At 36.1% G+C, this 15,415-nt stretch overlaps 2 protein-coding genes across 2 annotated transcripts; both read left to right on the top strand.

Moving 5' to 3' along the window:
• The first annotated feature begins 10,015 nt into the window (after positions 1-10,015).
• Positions 10,016-10,428, top strand: LOC124391724 (histone H4). The gene has a single exon (XM_046858485.1). The coding sequence runs from the start codon at positions 10,067-10,069 to the stop codon at positions 10,376-10,378; it is 312 nt and encodes a 103-aa protein (XP_046714441.1). The 5' UTR covers positions 10,016-10,066; the 3' UTR covers positions 10,379-10,428.
• Positions 10,429-10,838: 410 nt separating this feature from the next.
• Positions 10,839-11,329, top strand: LOC124391706 (histone H2B-like). The gene has a single exon (XM_046858454.1). The coding sequence runs from the start codon at positions 10,925-10,927 to the stop codon at positions 11,327-11,329; it is 405 nt and encodes a 134-aa protein (XP_046714410.1). The 5' UTR covers positions 10,839-10,924.
• Positions 11,330-15,415: the final 4,086 nt, after the last annotated feature.

Below are 15,415 nucleotides of genomic sequence, written 5' to 3'. Positions count from 1 at the left end.
ATTAGAGTCATAGTAGCACAACATAGTTAGCATTAGAGCTATAGTAGCAGCACAGTGTTCCACATCAGGGCCCTAGCAGCACAACACAATTTGAATTAAAGTCATAGTAGCACAACTTTGTTCTGCTACAGTAGCTCTAATGCTAACTATGTTGTGCCACTATGGCTCTAATACAAATTATGTTGTGCTGCTAGGGCCCTGACGTGAAACACAGTTAGCTTTAGAGCTCCAGTAGCAGCACAGTGTTTCACATCAGGGCCCTAGCAGCACAACATAATTTGTATTAGAGTCATAGTAGCACAACATAGTTAGCATTAGAGCTATAGTAGCAGAACAATGTTGTGCTACTATGACTCTAACTCAAGGTATGTTGTGCTGCTAGGGCCCTGATGTGAAACACAGTTAGCATTAGAGCCATAGTAGCACATAGTTAGCATTAGAGCTCCAGTAGCAGTATAGTGTTTCACACCAGGGCCCTGTAGCCACATCAGGGCTAGGGTCCCTCGCAGCACACCATAATTTGAATGAGAGGCATAGTAGCACACTGTACTTTGAATTAGAGTCATATAAGCACTACATAATTAGCATTAGAGCTACAATAGCACAACAGTGTTTTACATCAGGGCCAGAACAGCACAACATTATTTGAATTTGGGCCACAGTAGCGGAACAGTGTTTCCCACTAGGGCCATAGCAGCAAAACAAAATTGAAATTAGAGCCATAGTTGGCCAACATAATTTGACTCATAGCCATAGTTGGCCCACATAAATTGACTTAGAGTCATAGCAGCACTACATAATTAGCATTAGAGATATAGTAGCAGCACAGTGACTCACATCAGGGCCCTAGAGGCACAACATATATTAACTTAGAGCCATAGTTGGCCCACATGATTTGTATTGGAGTCATATCGGCATTACATAATTAGCATTAGGGCTATAGTAGCAGCACAGTGTTTTACATCAGGGCCCTAGAGGCACAACATATTTTAAATTAGAGCCATAGTTGGCCAACATAATTTGAATTATAGTCATAGCAGCACTACATAATTAGCATTAGAGCTATAGTAGCACAGTGTTTCACACCAGGCCCTGTAGCCACATCAGGGCTGGGGTCCCTAGCAGCACAACACAATTTGAATTAAAGTCATAGTAGCACAACTTTGTTCTGCTACAGTAGCTCTAATGCTACCTATGTTGTGATGCTAGGGCCCTGACATGAAGCACAGTTAGCATTAGAGCTACAGTAGCAGCACAGTGTTTCACATCAGGGCCCTAGAGGCACAACATATTTTAAATTAGAGCCATAGTTGGCCCACATGATTTGTATTGGAGTCATATCAGCACTACATAATTAGCATTAGAGCTAGTAGCAGTACAGTGTTTCACATCAGGGACCTAGAGGCACAACATATATTAACTTAGAGCCATAGTTGGCCCACATGATTTGTATTGTCATATCGGCATTACATAATTAGCATTAGGGCTATAGTAGCAGCACGGTGTTTTACATCAGGGCCCTAGTGGCACAACATAATTTGTATTACAGCCATAGTAGCACAACATAATTTGACTCAGAGCCATAGTTGGCCAACATAATTTGAATTATAGTTATAGTAGCACAACATAATTAGCATTAACGCTATAGTAGCAGTACGGTGTTTCACATCAGGGCCCTAGCAGCACAACATAATTTGTATTAAAGCCATAGTAGCACAACATTGTTCTGCTACTATAGCTCTAATGCTAACTATGTTGTGCCACTATGGCTCTAATACAAATTATGTTGTGCTGCTAGGGCCTGATGTGAAACACAGTTAGCATTAGAGCTATAGTAGCAGTACAGTGTTTCACATCAGGGCCCTAGTAGCACAACATAACTCGAGTTAGAGTCATAGTAGCACAACATTGTTCTGCTACTGTAGCTCTAATGCTAACTATGACTCTAACTCAAGTTATGTTGTGCTGCTAGGGCCCTGATATGAAACACAGTTAGCATTAGAGCTATAGTAGCAGTATAGTGTTTCACACCAGGGCCCTGTAGCCACATCAGGGCTAGGGTCCCTCGCAGCACACCTTAATTTGAATGAAAGGGCATAGTAGCACACTCTACTTTGAATTAGAGTAATATAAGCACTACATAATTAGCATTAGAGCTACAGTAGCACAACAGTGTTTTACATCAGGGCCAGGACAGCACAACATTATTTGAATTTGGGCCACAGTAGCGGAACAGTGTTTCCCACTAGGGCCATAGCAGCAAAACAAAATTGAAATTAGAGCCATAGTTGGCCAACATAATTTGACTCATAGCCATAGTTGGCCCACATGAATTGACTTAGAGTCATAGCAGCACTACATAATTAGCATTAGAGCTATAGTAGCAGCACAGTTTTTCACATCAGGGCCCTAGAGGCACAACATATATTAACTTAGAGCCATAGTTGGCCCACATGATTTGTATTGGAGTCATATCGGCATTACATAATTAGCATTAGGGCTATAGTAGCAGCACAGTGTTTTACATCAGGGCCCTAGAGGCACAACATATTTTAAATTAGAGCCATGGTAGCACAACATGATTTAAATTGGAGTCATAGTTGGCCAAAATAATTTGAATTATAGTCATAGCAGCACTACATAATTAGCATTAGAGCTATAGTAGCAGTACAGTGTTTCACATCAGGGTCCTAGCAGCACAACATAATTTGTATTAGAGTCATAGTAGCACAACATAGTTAGCATTAGAGCTATAGTAGCAGAACAATGTTGTGCTACTATGACTCTAACTCAAGGTATGTTGTGCTGCTAGGGCCCTGATGTGAAACACAGTTAGCATTAGAGCTATAGTAGCAGCACAGTGTTTCACACCAGGGCCCTGTAGCCACATCAGGGCTGGGGTCCCTAGCAGCACACCATAATTTGAATGAGAGCCATAGTAGCACAACGTACTTTGAATTAGAGTCATATCAGTATTACATAATTCTCATTAGAGCTACAGTAGCGGAACAGTGTTTCCCACTAGGGCCATAACAGCACAACATGATTTGAATTAGAGCCATAGTAGCAGAGCATCATTTGACTTAGAGCCATAGTTGGCCAAGATCATTTGGATTAAAGTCATAGTAGCACGACATAATTAGCACTAGAGCTGTAGTAGCAGCACAGTGTTCCACATCAGGCCCTAGCAGCACAACACAATTTGAATTAAAGTCATAGTAGCACAACATTGTTCTGCTACAGTAGCTCTAATGCTACCTATGTTGTGCTGCTAGGGCCCTGACGTGAAACACAGTTAGCATTAGAGCTATAGTAGCAGCACAGTGTTTCACATCAGGGCCCTAGAGGCACAACATATATTAACTTAGAGCCATAGTTGGCCCACATGATTTGTATTGGAGTCATATCGGCATTACATAATTAGCATTAGGGCTATAGTAGCAGCACAGTGTTTTACATCAGGGCCCTAGAGGCACAACATATTTTAAATTAGAGCCATGGTAGCACAACATGATTTAAATTGGAGTCATAGTTGGCCAACATAATTTGAATTATAGTCATAGCAGCACTACATAATTAGCATTAGAGCTATAGTAGCAGCACAGTGTTTCACATCAGGGCCCTAGCAGCACAACATAATTTGTATTAGAGTCATAGTAGCACAACATAGTTAGCATTAGAGCTATAGTAGCAGCACAGTGTTCCACATCAGGGCCCTAGCAGCACAACACAATTTGAATTAAAGTCATAGTAGCACAACTTTGTTCTGCTACAGTAGCTCTAATGCTACCTATGTTGTGCTGCTAGGGCCCTGACGTGAAACACAGTTAGCATTAGAGCTATAGTAGCAGTATAGTGTTTCACATCAGGGCCTAGCAGCACAACATAATTTGTATTAGAGTCATAGTAGCACAACATAGTTAGCATTAGAGCTATAGTAGCAGAACAATGTTGTGCTACTATGACTCTAACTCAAGGTATGTTGTGCTGCTAGGGCCTGATGTGAAACACAGTTAGCATTAGAGCTATAGTAGCAGCACAGTGTTTTACATCAGGGCCCTAGTAGCACAACATAATTAGCATTAGGGCTATAGTAGCAGTACAGTGTTTCACACCAGGCCCTGTAGCCACATCAGGGCTGGGGTCCCTAGCAGCACAACATAATTTGAATTAGAGCCATAATAATAATAATAATAATAATAATAATAATAATAATAATAATAATAATAATAATAATAATAATAATAATAATAATAATAATAATAATAATAATAATAATAATAATAATAATAATAATAATAATAATAATAATAATAATAATAATAATAATAATAATAATAATAATAATAATAATAATAATAATAATAATAATAATAATAATAATAATAATAATAATAATAATAATAATAATAATAATAATAATAATAATAATAATAATAATAATAATAATAATAATAATAATAATAATAATAATAATAATAATAATAATAATAATAATAATAATAATAATAATAATAATAATAATAATAATAATAATAATAATAATAATAATAATAATAATAATAATAATAATAATAATAATAATAATAATAATAATAATAATAATAATAATAATAATAATAATAATAATAATAATAATAATAATAATAATAATAATAATAATAATAATAATAATAATAATAATAATAATAATAATAATAATAATAATAATAATAATAATAATAATAATAATAATAATAATAATAATAATAATAATAATAATAATAATAATAATAATAATAATAATAATAATAATAATAATAATAATAATAATAATAATAATAATAATAATAATAATAATAATAATAATAATAATAATAATAATAATAATAATAATAATAATAATAATAATAATAATAATAATAATAATAATAATAATAATAATAATAATAATAATAATAATAATAATAATAATAATAATAATAATAATAATAATAATAATAATAATAATAATAATAATAATAATAATAATAATAATAATAATAATAATAATAATAATAATAATAATAATAATAATAATAATAATAATAATAATAATAATAATAATAATAATAATAATAATAATAATAATAATAATAATAATAATAATAATAATAATAATAATAATAATAATAATAATAATAATAATAATAATAATAATAATAATAATAATAATAATAATAATAATAATAATAATAATAATAATAATAATAATAATAATAATAATAATAATAATAATAATAATAATAATAATAATAATAATAATAATAATAATAATAATAATAATAATAATAATAATAATAATAATAATAATAATAATAATAATAATAATAATAATAATAATAATAATAATAATAATAATAATAATAATAATAATAATAATAATAATAATAATAATAATAATAATAATAATAATAATAATAATAATAATAATAATAATAATAATAATAATAATAATAATAATAATAATAATAATAATAATAATAATAATAATAATAATAATAATAATAATAATAATAATAATAATAATAATAATAATAATAATAATAATAATAATAATAATAATAATAATAATAATAATAATAATAATAATAATAATAATAATAATAATAATAATAATAATAATAATAATAATAATAATAATAATAATAATAATAATAATAATAATAATAATAATAATAATAATAATAATAATAATAATAATAATAATAATAATAATAATAATAATAATAATAATAATAATAATAATAATAATAATAATAATAATAATAATAATAATAATAATAATAATAATAATAATAATAATAATAATAATAATAATAATAATAATAATAATAATAATAATAATAATAATAATAATAATAATAATAATAATAATAATAATAATAATAATAATAATAATAATAATAATAATAATAATAATAATAATAATAATAATAATAATAATAATAATAATAATAATAATAATAATAATAATAATAATAATAATAATAATAATAATAATAATAATAATAATAATAATAATAATAATAATAATAATAATAATAATAATAATAATAATAATAATAATAATAATAATAATAATAATAATAATAATAATAATAATAATAATAATAATAATAATAATGATTGCTTAAGGCAGCATGGTGTGTAGTTCTGCAGCACTACATAATTAGCATTAGAGCTACAGTAGCACAACAGTGTTTTACATCAGGGCCAGGACAGCACAACATTATTTGAATTTGGGCCACAGTAGCGGAACAGTGTTTTCCACTAGGGCCATAGCAGCAAAACAAAATTGAAATTAGAGCCATAGTTGGCCAACATAATTTGACTCATAGCCATAGTTGGCCCACATGAATTGACTTAGAGTCATAGCAGCACTACATAATTAGCATTAGAGCTACAGTAGCAGCACAGTTTTTCACATCAGGCCCTAGAGGCACAACATATATTAACTTAGAGCCATAGTTGGCCCACATGATTTGTATTGGAGTCATATCGGCATTACATAATTAGCATTAGGGCTATAGTAGCAGCACAGTGTTTTACATCAGGGCCCTAGAGGCACAACATATTTTAAATTAGAGCCATAGTTGGCCAAGTTCATTTAGATTAAAGTCATAGTAGCACGACATAATTAGCACTAGAGCTGTAGTAGCAGCACAGTGTTCCACATCAGGGCCCTAGCAGCACAACACAATTTGAATTAAAGTCATAGTAGCACAACATTGTTCTGCTACTGTAGCTCTAATGCTAACTATGACTCTAACTCAAGGTATGTTGTGCTGCTAGGGCCTGATGTGAAACACAGTTAGCATTAGAGCTACAATAGCAGCACAGTGTTCCACATCAGGCCCTAGCAGCACAACACAATTTGAATTAAAGTCATAGTAGCACAACATGATTTGAATTAGAGTCATAGTTGGCCAAGTTCATTTAGATTAAAGTCATAGTAGCACACCATTGTTCTGCTACTATAGCTCTAATGCTACCTATGTTGTGCTGCTAGGGCCCTGATGTGAAACACAGTTAGCATTAGAGCTACAATAGCAGCACAGTGTTCCACATCAGGCCCTAGCAGCACAACATAATTTGAATTAGAGTAATATAAGCACTACATAATTAGCATTAACGCTATAGTAGCAGAACAGTGTTTCACATCAGGGTCCTAGCAGCACAACATATTTTAAATTAGAGCCATAGTAGCACAACATTGTTCTGCTACTATAGCTCTAATGCTAACTATGACTCTAACTCAAGTTATGTTGTGTCATAGTAGAGTCATAGTAGCACAACATGATTTAAATTGGAGTCATAGTTGGCCAAAATAATTTGAATTAGAGTAATATAAGCACTACATAATTAGCATTAACGCTATAGTAGCAGCACGGTGTTTTACATCAGGGCCCTAGTAGCACAACATTGTTCTGCTACTATAGCTCTAATGCTACCTATGTTGTGCTGCTAGGGCCCTGACATGAAGCACAGTTAGCATTAGAGCTACAGTAGCAGCACAGTGTTTCACATCAGGGTCCTAGCAGCACAACATAATTTGTATTAAAGCCATAGTAGCACAACATAATTTGTATTAGAGTCATAGTTGGCCAAGTTCATTTAGATTAAAGTCATAGTAGCACAACATTGTTCTGCTAACTGTTGTGCTACTATGACTCTAACTCAAGTTATGTTGTGCTGCTAGGGCCTGATGTGAAACACAGTTAGCATTAGAGCTACAATAGCAGCACAGTGTTCCACATCAGGCCCTAGCAGCACAACACAATTTGAATTAAAGTCATAGTAGCACAACATGATTTAAATTAGAGCCATAGTTGGCCAAGTTCATTTAGATTAAAGTCATAGTAGCACAACATTGTTCTGCTACTATAGCTCTAATGCTACCTATGTTGTGCTGCTAGGGCCCTGATGTGAAACACAGTTAGCATTAGAGCTATAGTAGCAGCACAGTGTTCCACATCAGGCCCTAGCAGCACAACATAATTTGAATTATAGTTATAGTAGCACAACATAATTAGCATTAACGCTATAGTAGCAGTACGGTGTTTCACATCAGGGCCCTAGTAGCACAACATCTTTTGAATTAGAAAACATTTTAAATTAGAGTCATAGTAGCACAACATTGTTCTGCTACTATAGCTCTAATGCTAACTATGACTCTAACTCAAGTTATGTTGTGTCATAGTAGAGTCATAGTAGCACAACATGATTTAAATTAGAGCCATAGTTGGCCAACATAATTTGAATTAGAGTAATATAAGCACTACATAATTAGCATTAACGCTATAGTAGCAGCACGGTGTTTTACATCAGGGCCCTAGTAGCACAACATTGTTCTGCTAACTGTTGTGCTACTATGACTCTAACTCAAGTTATGTTGTGTCATAGTAGAGTCATAGTAGCACAACATAACTCGAGTTAGAGTCATAGTTGGCCAAGATCATTTGATTAAAGTCAAGTCAAGTCAAAGGAATTGTTCACTTTATCAATGATGCCTGTCTACACTACATGGTATGTTATTAGGAAATATAAACAGAGATATATAGCATACACTGCATTTCCTATTCAGGTGAGCACTCAGTGAGCATACACTCTTTGTGACAGTGGAGCAGTTACCAAGAAAAATGTGTCGTGATGCGCTAAGTTCTAGCATAATAGTTTGATTGACAGTTTGTACAAGTCAGCGTGACACTGTCCAAATACATAGAGACCTTACTGCATATTTTGCAGCATAGGTAAAAGATGCACACTCACAGACAAAGTGTGTGGCCCTGTCCATATACTTCTGGACACTAGTGCAGATTGAGCACTGGGTTTGCTCAGCTTGTCAGCTCCTGCTGTGGTGGAATGATGTTCACGAATGATTTGTGAGTTCCTGTTCCTGCACTCATATTTGCATCAGCATCATCTGTCTCTAAAACTTCGTCCTATTGAATTGGATAAATAATATACATATATTTACTCAATGTTCTACAGCCCATGTAGGTACACACAATGCTCACTCATTCTGATGCTTGATGCAAATATTACCATAATCTCCTGACCTATGTGAGAGATGTATGGATAACTGACTACTACTACTACTACTTCTACTACTTCTATTAATTCTACTACTAATACGACTACTACTATTGCTACTACTGCTAATGCAAATAGTACCACATTAATAGAAATAAGAATAATGCTTGTTAATATTAATAACAATCATGGGCCATTCCTACAATAGTCATGCTATATTTCTTGTGTGTTGAAAAGTATAGTACAAGATTAACGCTACTACTACTACTACTACTACTGGTAGTGGTGGGAGCAGGGCAGTGGTAGTCCAGTGGTTAAGGCTCTGGGTTTGTCAGCGGTTCAAGCCCCAGCACTGCCAAGCTACCACTGTTGAGCCCTTGAGCAAGGCACTTAGCCCTATCAGCTCCAGGGCGCGTACCATGGCTGACCCTGCGCTCTGACCCCAGCTTCCAGATGAGTTGGGATATGCGAAAACCTTTTAATTGCATATGTACAGTAGCTCAATATTTTGTCCCCCATCAGGTTTACACCTTTCTGGTCAGTAGTGGCACAGTGTGTAAGTAACTGAAAGCATAGTGTGTGCAATATTTTGCATTCCTCATGATGATATAAGCCTACTTAATGCAACAAGAACTGCAATTTGATTTATACTTCTACTGGAATAAAAATTGCAACTGAGTCAAAACAGTTCTGATTATAATTCTCAATTCAAATATTTGTGTGTTGAACTGCATTGAGTGTACCATGCTGTAAGCAAAAACCAAATTACATCAATTCCACCACATGACTATTACTATTTATATATCACTATGTTTGTGTGGACAAAAAGCCTGAGGAAGTACAAGACTCAAGCATGTTAACGGCTGTGGCTTTGAAGACATTCTTTTGTGTGATCGTTGGTTTTAGGTCCGCCCCCTCGCCTGTTCTCAAGTAGGTCCTGTGGAGAGAATAAATAGGCGGGCATTGCGCGGGGCTTCTTTATTGAGCAGCTTGACTTTGTGAGAGCAGCACCATGTCTGGAAGAGGAAAGGGTGGCAAGGGACTCGGCAAAGGAGGCGCTAAGCGCCACCGTAAGGTTCTGCGCGATAACATCCAGGGTATCACTAAGCCGGCTATCCGCCGTCTGGCTCGCCGTGGTGGTGTTAAACGTATATCCGGTCTGATCTACGAGGAGACTCGTGGTGTACTGAAGGTGTTCTTGGAGAACGTCATCCGCGATGCAGTCACATACACCGAGCATGCCAAGAGAAAGACCGTCACCGCTATGGATGTGGTGTATGCCCTGAAACGCCAGGGACGCACTCTTTACGGCTTCGGCGGTTAAACGCTTACCTACCAAATAACGTTAACACAACGGCTCTTTTAAGAGCCACCCAAATGTTACAAAATGAGCTATTTCTTTTAGTGTGATGTGTGTGTGTGTGTGTGTGTGTGTGTGTGTGTGTGTGTGTGTGTGTGTGAAGGGGAGGAAAGAACTATTTTTAAGTCTCTGACTAATAGAATTTGGAATAATTATAGATGAATTCTAATAAGGTAAAACCTTGCACTACAGTTTTGTCTCAAAGTCTATATATTTATATATATATATATATATATATATATATATATATATATATATATATACACCATACTTGTTTCTGCGTGTGCGCGCACAAAACGGCGGGCAGGGAAACAAAGCGTAGCTCAGGGGAGGGGGAGAGGGAACGGGAGAGGATGGGACGAGGGCGGAGCCTTGTATGACGAGGTTTGGATTTGTGACCAATAATACGACTCCTTTCCCTTGTACGTAATTACAATGCAGGTCTGTAAATAGAGAGGCGGCGAGGCGGCTCTTTTCCATTCTCTCGCAGTTTCCTCGAGAAGCAGCATTATGCCTACTGATCCAGCAAAGACCGCGCCCAAGAAGGGCTCCAAGAAGGCTGTTACGAAGACGGCCGGCAAAGGAGGCAAGAAGCGCAGAAAGTCAAGGAAGGAGAGCTACGCTATCTACGTGTACAAGGTTCTGAAGCAGGTGCACCCTGATACCGGCATCTCTTCTAAGGCGATGGGCATCATGAATTCCTTCGTGAACGACATTTTCGAGCGCATCGCCGGTGAGTCTCGTCTCGCTCACTACAACAAGCGGTCCACCATCACTTCCAGGAAATCCAGACCGCCGTGCTGTTGCTTCGGTGAACTTGCAAAGCATGCCGTGTCCGAGGGCACAAAGGCTGTCACCAAGTACACCAGCTCAAAGGTACTCGCCGTCTTTAAGATAAAACCAACGGCTCTTTAAGAGCCACCCATTTCATACAAAGAGCGGTCTTGCGGGGCAGCAATTCTCGCCGCCCGCTGAATATGACCTTTTGTATAACGAGGTAAGTAATCAAACCTTCGCATTAGAGCTACAGTAGTCCAGCATAATTTGAAGTATAGTCATGGCAGCACTGCTTAATTAGCATGAGAGCTATAGTTGCAGAACAGCACAACATAATTTAAATTAGAGCCATAGTAGCACACATAATTAGCATTAGGGCTATAGTAGCACAGTGTTTCACATCAGGGCCCTAGCACAACATAATTTGAATTAGAACCATAGTAGCACAGCATTATTTGAATTGAGTCATAGTAGCAGACCATTGTTCTAACTGTTGTGCTACTATGACTATTCAAATAATGTTACTCTTTACACTGTTCTGCTCCTATAGCTCTAATGCTAATGGTGTTTCACACCTGGGCCATAGCAGCACAACATAATTTAAATTAGAGCCATATTTGCACAACATCTTTTGAACTAGTGCAATGGCAGCACAACAGTGTTTTCCATTATCGCCCTAGCAGCACAACATACTTTGATTTAGAGCAATAGCAGCACAACGTCATTTGAATTGGAGTTATATTTGGCCAAAATAATTTGATTTAGGGTCATAGTAGCACAACATAGTTCTGCTACTATAGCTCTAATGCTACCTATGTTGTGCTACTATGGCTCTGATTCGAATTATGTTGTGCTGCTAGGGCCCTGATGTGAAGCACAGGGCCCTAGCCCTAAATTAGAGCCATAGTAGCACAACATGATTTAAATTAGAGCCATAGTAGCACAACATGATTTAAATTAGAGTCATAGTTGGCCAGCATAATTTGAATTATAGTCATAGCAGAACATATGCATTCGAGCTATAGTAGCAGTACAGTGTTTCACATAAGTGCCCTAGCAGCACAACGTAATTTGAATTAGAGTCATAGTAGCAGAGCAAAATTTGACTCAGAGCCATCGTTGGCCAAGATCATTTGGATTAGAGTCATAAAGGCACAACATAATTAGCATTAGCGCTATAGTAGCAGTACAGTGTTTCACATCAGGGCCCTAGAGGCACAACATATATTAACTTAGAGCCATAGTTGGCCCATATGGGCATGACATAATTAGCATTAGGGCTATAGTAGCAGTATAGTGTTTCGCACCAGGGCCCTGTAGCCACATCAGGGCTGGGGTCTCTAGCAGCACACCATCATGTGAATGAGAGCGATAGTAGCACACTGTACTTTGAATTAGAGTCATATCAGCACTACATAATTAGCATTAGAGCTACAGTAGCACAACAGTGTTTTACATCAGGGCCAGGACAGCACAACATTATTTGAATTTGGGCCACAGTAGCGGAACAGTGTTTCCCACTAGGGCCATAGCAGCAAAACAAAATTGAAATTAGAGCCATAGTTGGCCAACATAATTTGACTCAGAGCCATAGTTGGCCCACTTCAATTGACTTAGAGTCATAGCAGCACTACATAATTAGCTTCAGAGCTATAGTAGCAGCACAGTGTTTCACATCAGGGCCCTAGGCACAACATATATTAACTAGAGCCATAGTTGGCCCACATGATTTGAATTAGAGTCATAGCAGCACATAATTAGCATTAGCTATAGTAGCAGCACAGTGTTTTACATCAGGGCCCTAGAGGCACAACATATTTTAAATTAGATCCATGGTAGCACAACATGATTTAAATTGGAGTCATAGTTGGCCAACATAATTTGAATTAGAGTCATATCAGCACTACATAATTAGCATTAGAGCTATAGTAGCAGTACAGTGTTTCACATCAGGCCCTAGAGCACAACATAATTTGTATTAGAGTCATAGTAGCACACATAATTAGCATTAGAGCCATAGCAGCACAACATAATTTGTATTAGAGTCATAGTAGCACAACATAGTTAGCATTAGAGCTATAGTAGCAGTATAGTGTTTCACACCAGGGCCCTGTAGCCACATCAGGGCTGGGGTCCCTAGCAGCACACCATCATTTGAATGAGAGCCATAGTAGCACACTGTACTTTGAATTAGAGTCATATCAGTACTACATAATTCTCATTAGAGCTACAGTAGCAGAACAGTGTTTCCCACTAGGGCCATAACAGCACAACATGATTTGAATTAGAGCCATAGTAGCAGAGCATCATTTGACTTAGAGCCATAGTTGGCCAAGATCATTTGGATTAAAGTCATAGTAGCACATAATTAGCACTAGAGCTGTAGTAGCAGCACAGTGTTTCACATCAGGGCCCTAGCAGCACACAATTTGAATTAAAGTCATAGTAGCACAACATTGTTCTGCTACAGTAGCTCTAATGCTACCTATGTTGTGCTGCTAGGGCCCTGACGTGAAACACAGTTAGCATTAGAGCTATAGTAGCAGCACAGTGTTTCACATCAGGCCCTAGAGGCACAACATATATTAACTAGAGCCATAGTTGGCCCACATGATTTGTATTGAGTCATATCGGCATTACATAATTAGCATTAGGGCTATAGTAGCAGCACAGTGTTTTACATCAGGCCCTAGAGGCACAACATATTTTAAATTAGAGCCATGGTAGCACAACATGATTTAAATTGAGTCATAGTTGGCCAACATAATTTGAATTATAGTCATAGCAGCACATAATTAGCATTAGAGCTATAGTAACAGTGTTTCACATCAGGGCCCTAGCAGCACAACATAATTTGTATTAGAGTCATAGTAGCACAACATAGTTAGCATTAGAGCTATAGCAGCAAGTGTTCCACATCAGGCTAGCAGCACAACACAATTTGAATTAAAGTCATAGTAGCACAACTTTGTTCTGCTACAGCTCTAATATACCTATGTTGTTGTCCCTGACGTGTGATTAACATAGTAGCAACAGTGTTTCACATCAGGGCCTAGCACACAACAATTTGTATTAGAGTCATAGTAGCACAACATAGTTAGCATTAGAGCTAGTAGCAGAACAGTGTTACTATGACTCTAACTGTTGTGCTGCTAGGGCTGGTTAAGCTATAGTAGTATAGTGTTTCACACCAGGGCCCTGTAGCCCTAGGCTGGGGTCCCTAGCACACCATCATGTGAATGAGAGCCATAGTAGCACACTGTACTTTGAATTAGAGTCATATCAGCACTACATAATTAGCATTAGAGCTACAGTAGCAGAACAGTGTTTTACATCAGGGCCAGGACAGCACAACATTATTTGAATTTGGGCCACAGTAGCGGAACAGTGTTTCACTAGGCCATAGCAGCAAAACAAAATAGAAATTAGAGCTATAGTTGGCCAACATAATGACTTAGAGCCACAGTTGGCCCACATAAATTGACTTAGAGTCATAGCAGCACACATAATTAGCATTAGAGCCATAGTAGCAGCACAGTGTTTCACATCAGGCCCTAGAGGCACAAATATATTAACTTAGAGCCAGTTGGCCCACATGATTTGTATTGGAGTCATATCAGCATTACATAATTAGCATTAGGGCTATAGTAGCAGCACCGTGTTTTACATCAGCCCTAGAGGCACAACATATTTTAAATTAGAGCCATAGTTGGCCAAGATCATTTGGATTAAAGTCATAGTAGCACGACATAATTAGCACTAGAGCTGTAGTAGCAGCACAGTGTTCCACATCAGGGCCCTAGCAGCACAACACAATTTGAATTAAAGTCATAGTAGCACAACTTTGTTCTGCTACAGTAGCTCTAATTGGCAGCTTAGGGCCCTGACGTGAAACACAGTTAGCATTAGAGCTCCAGTAGCAGCACAGTGTTTCACATCAGGCCCTAGCAGCACAACATGATTTAAATTATAGTTGGTAATAATGACTTAGTTAACAGCATTATAGCTGCTATAGTAGCAGCACAGTGTTTCACATCAGGGCCCTAGAGGCACAACATATTAATTAGACCCATAGTTGGCCCATGGGCATGACATATTAGTGCTATAGCAGCACAGTGTTTCATCAGGGCTAACAGCACACCATAATTTGAATTAGAGCCATAGTAGCAGAGCATCACACTCAGAGCCATAGTTGGCCCATAAATTGACTTAGAGTCATAATTA

This window comes from Silurus meridionalis, chromosome 9, assembly GCF_014805685.1.
Source record: "Silurus meridionalis isolate SWU-2019-XX chromosome 9, ASM1480568v1, whole genome shotgun sequence".
NCBI classification, from domain to species: Eukaryota; Metazoa; Chordata; class Actinopteri; order Siluriformes; family Siluridae; genus Silurus; species Silurus meridionalis.
Note: the sequence above shows the minus strand (reverse complement) of the source record. Positions and strands in the feature narration are given on the sequence as shown.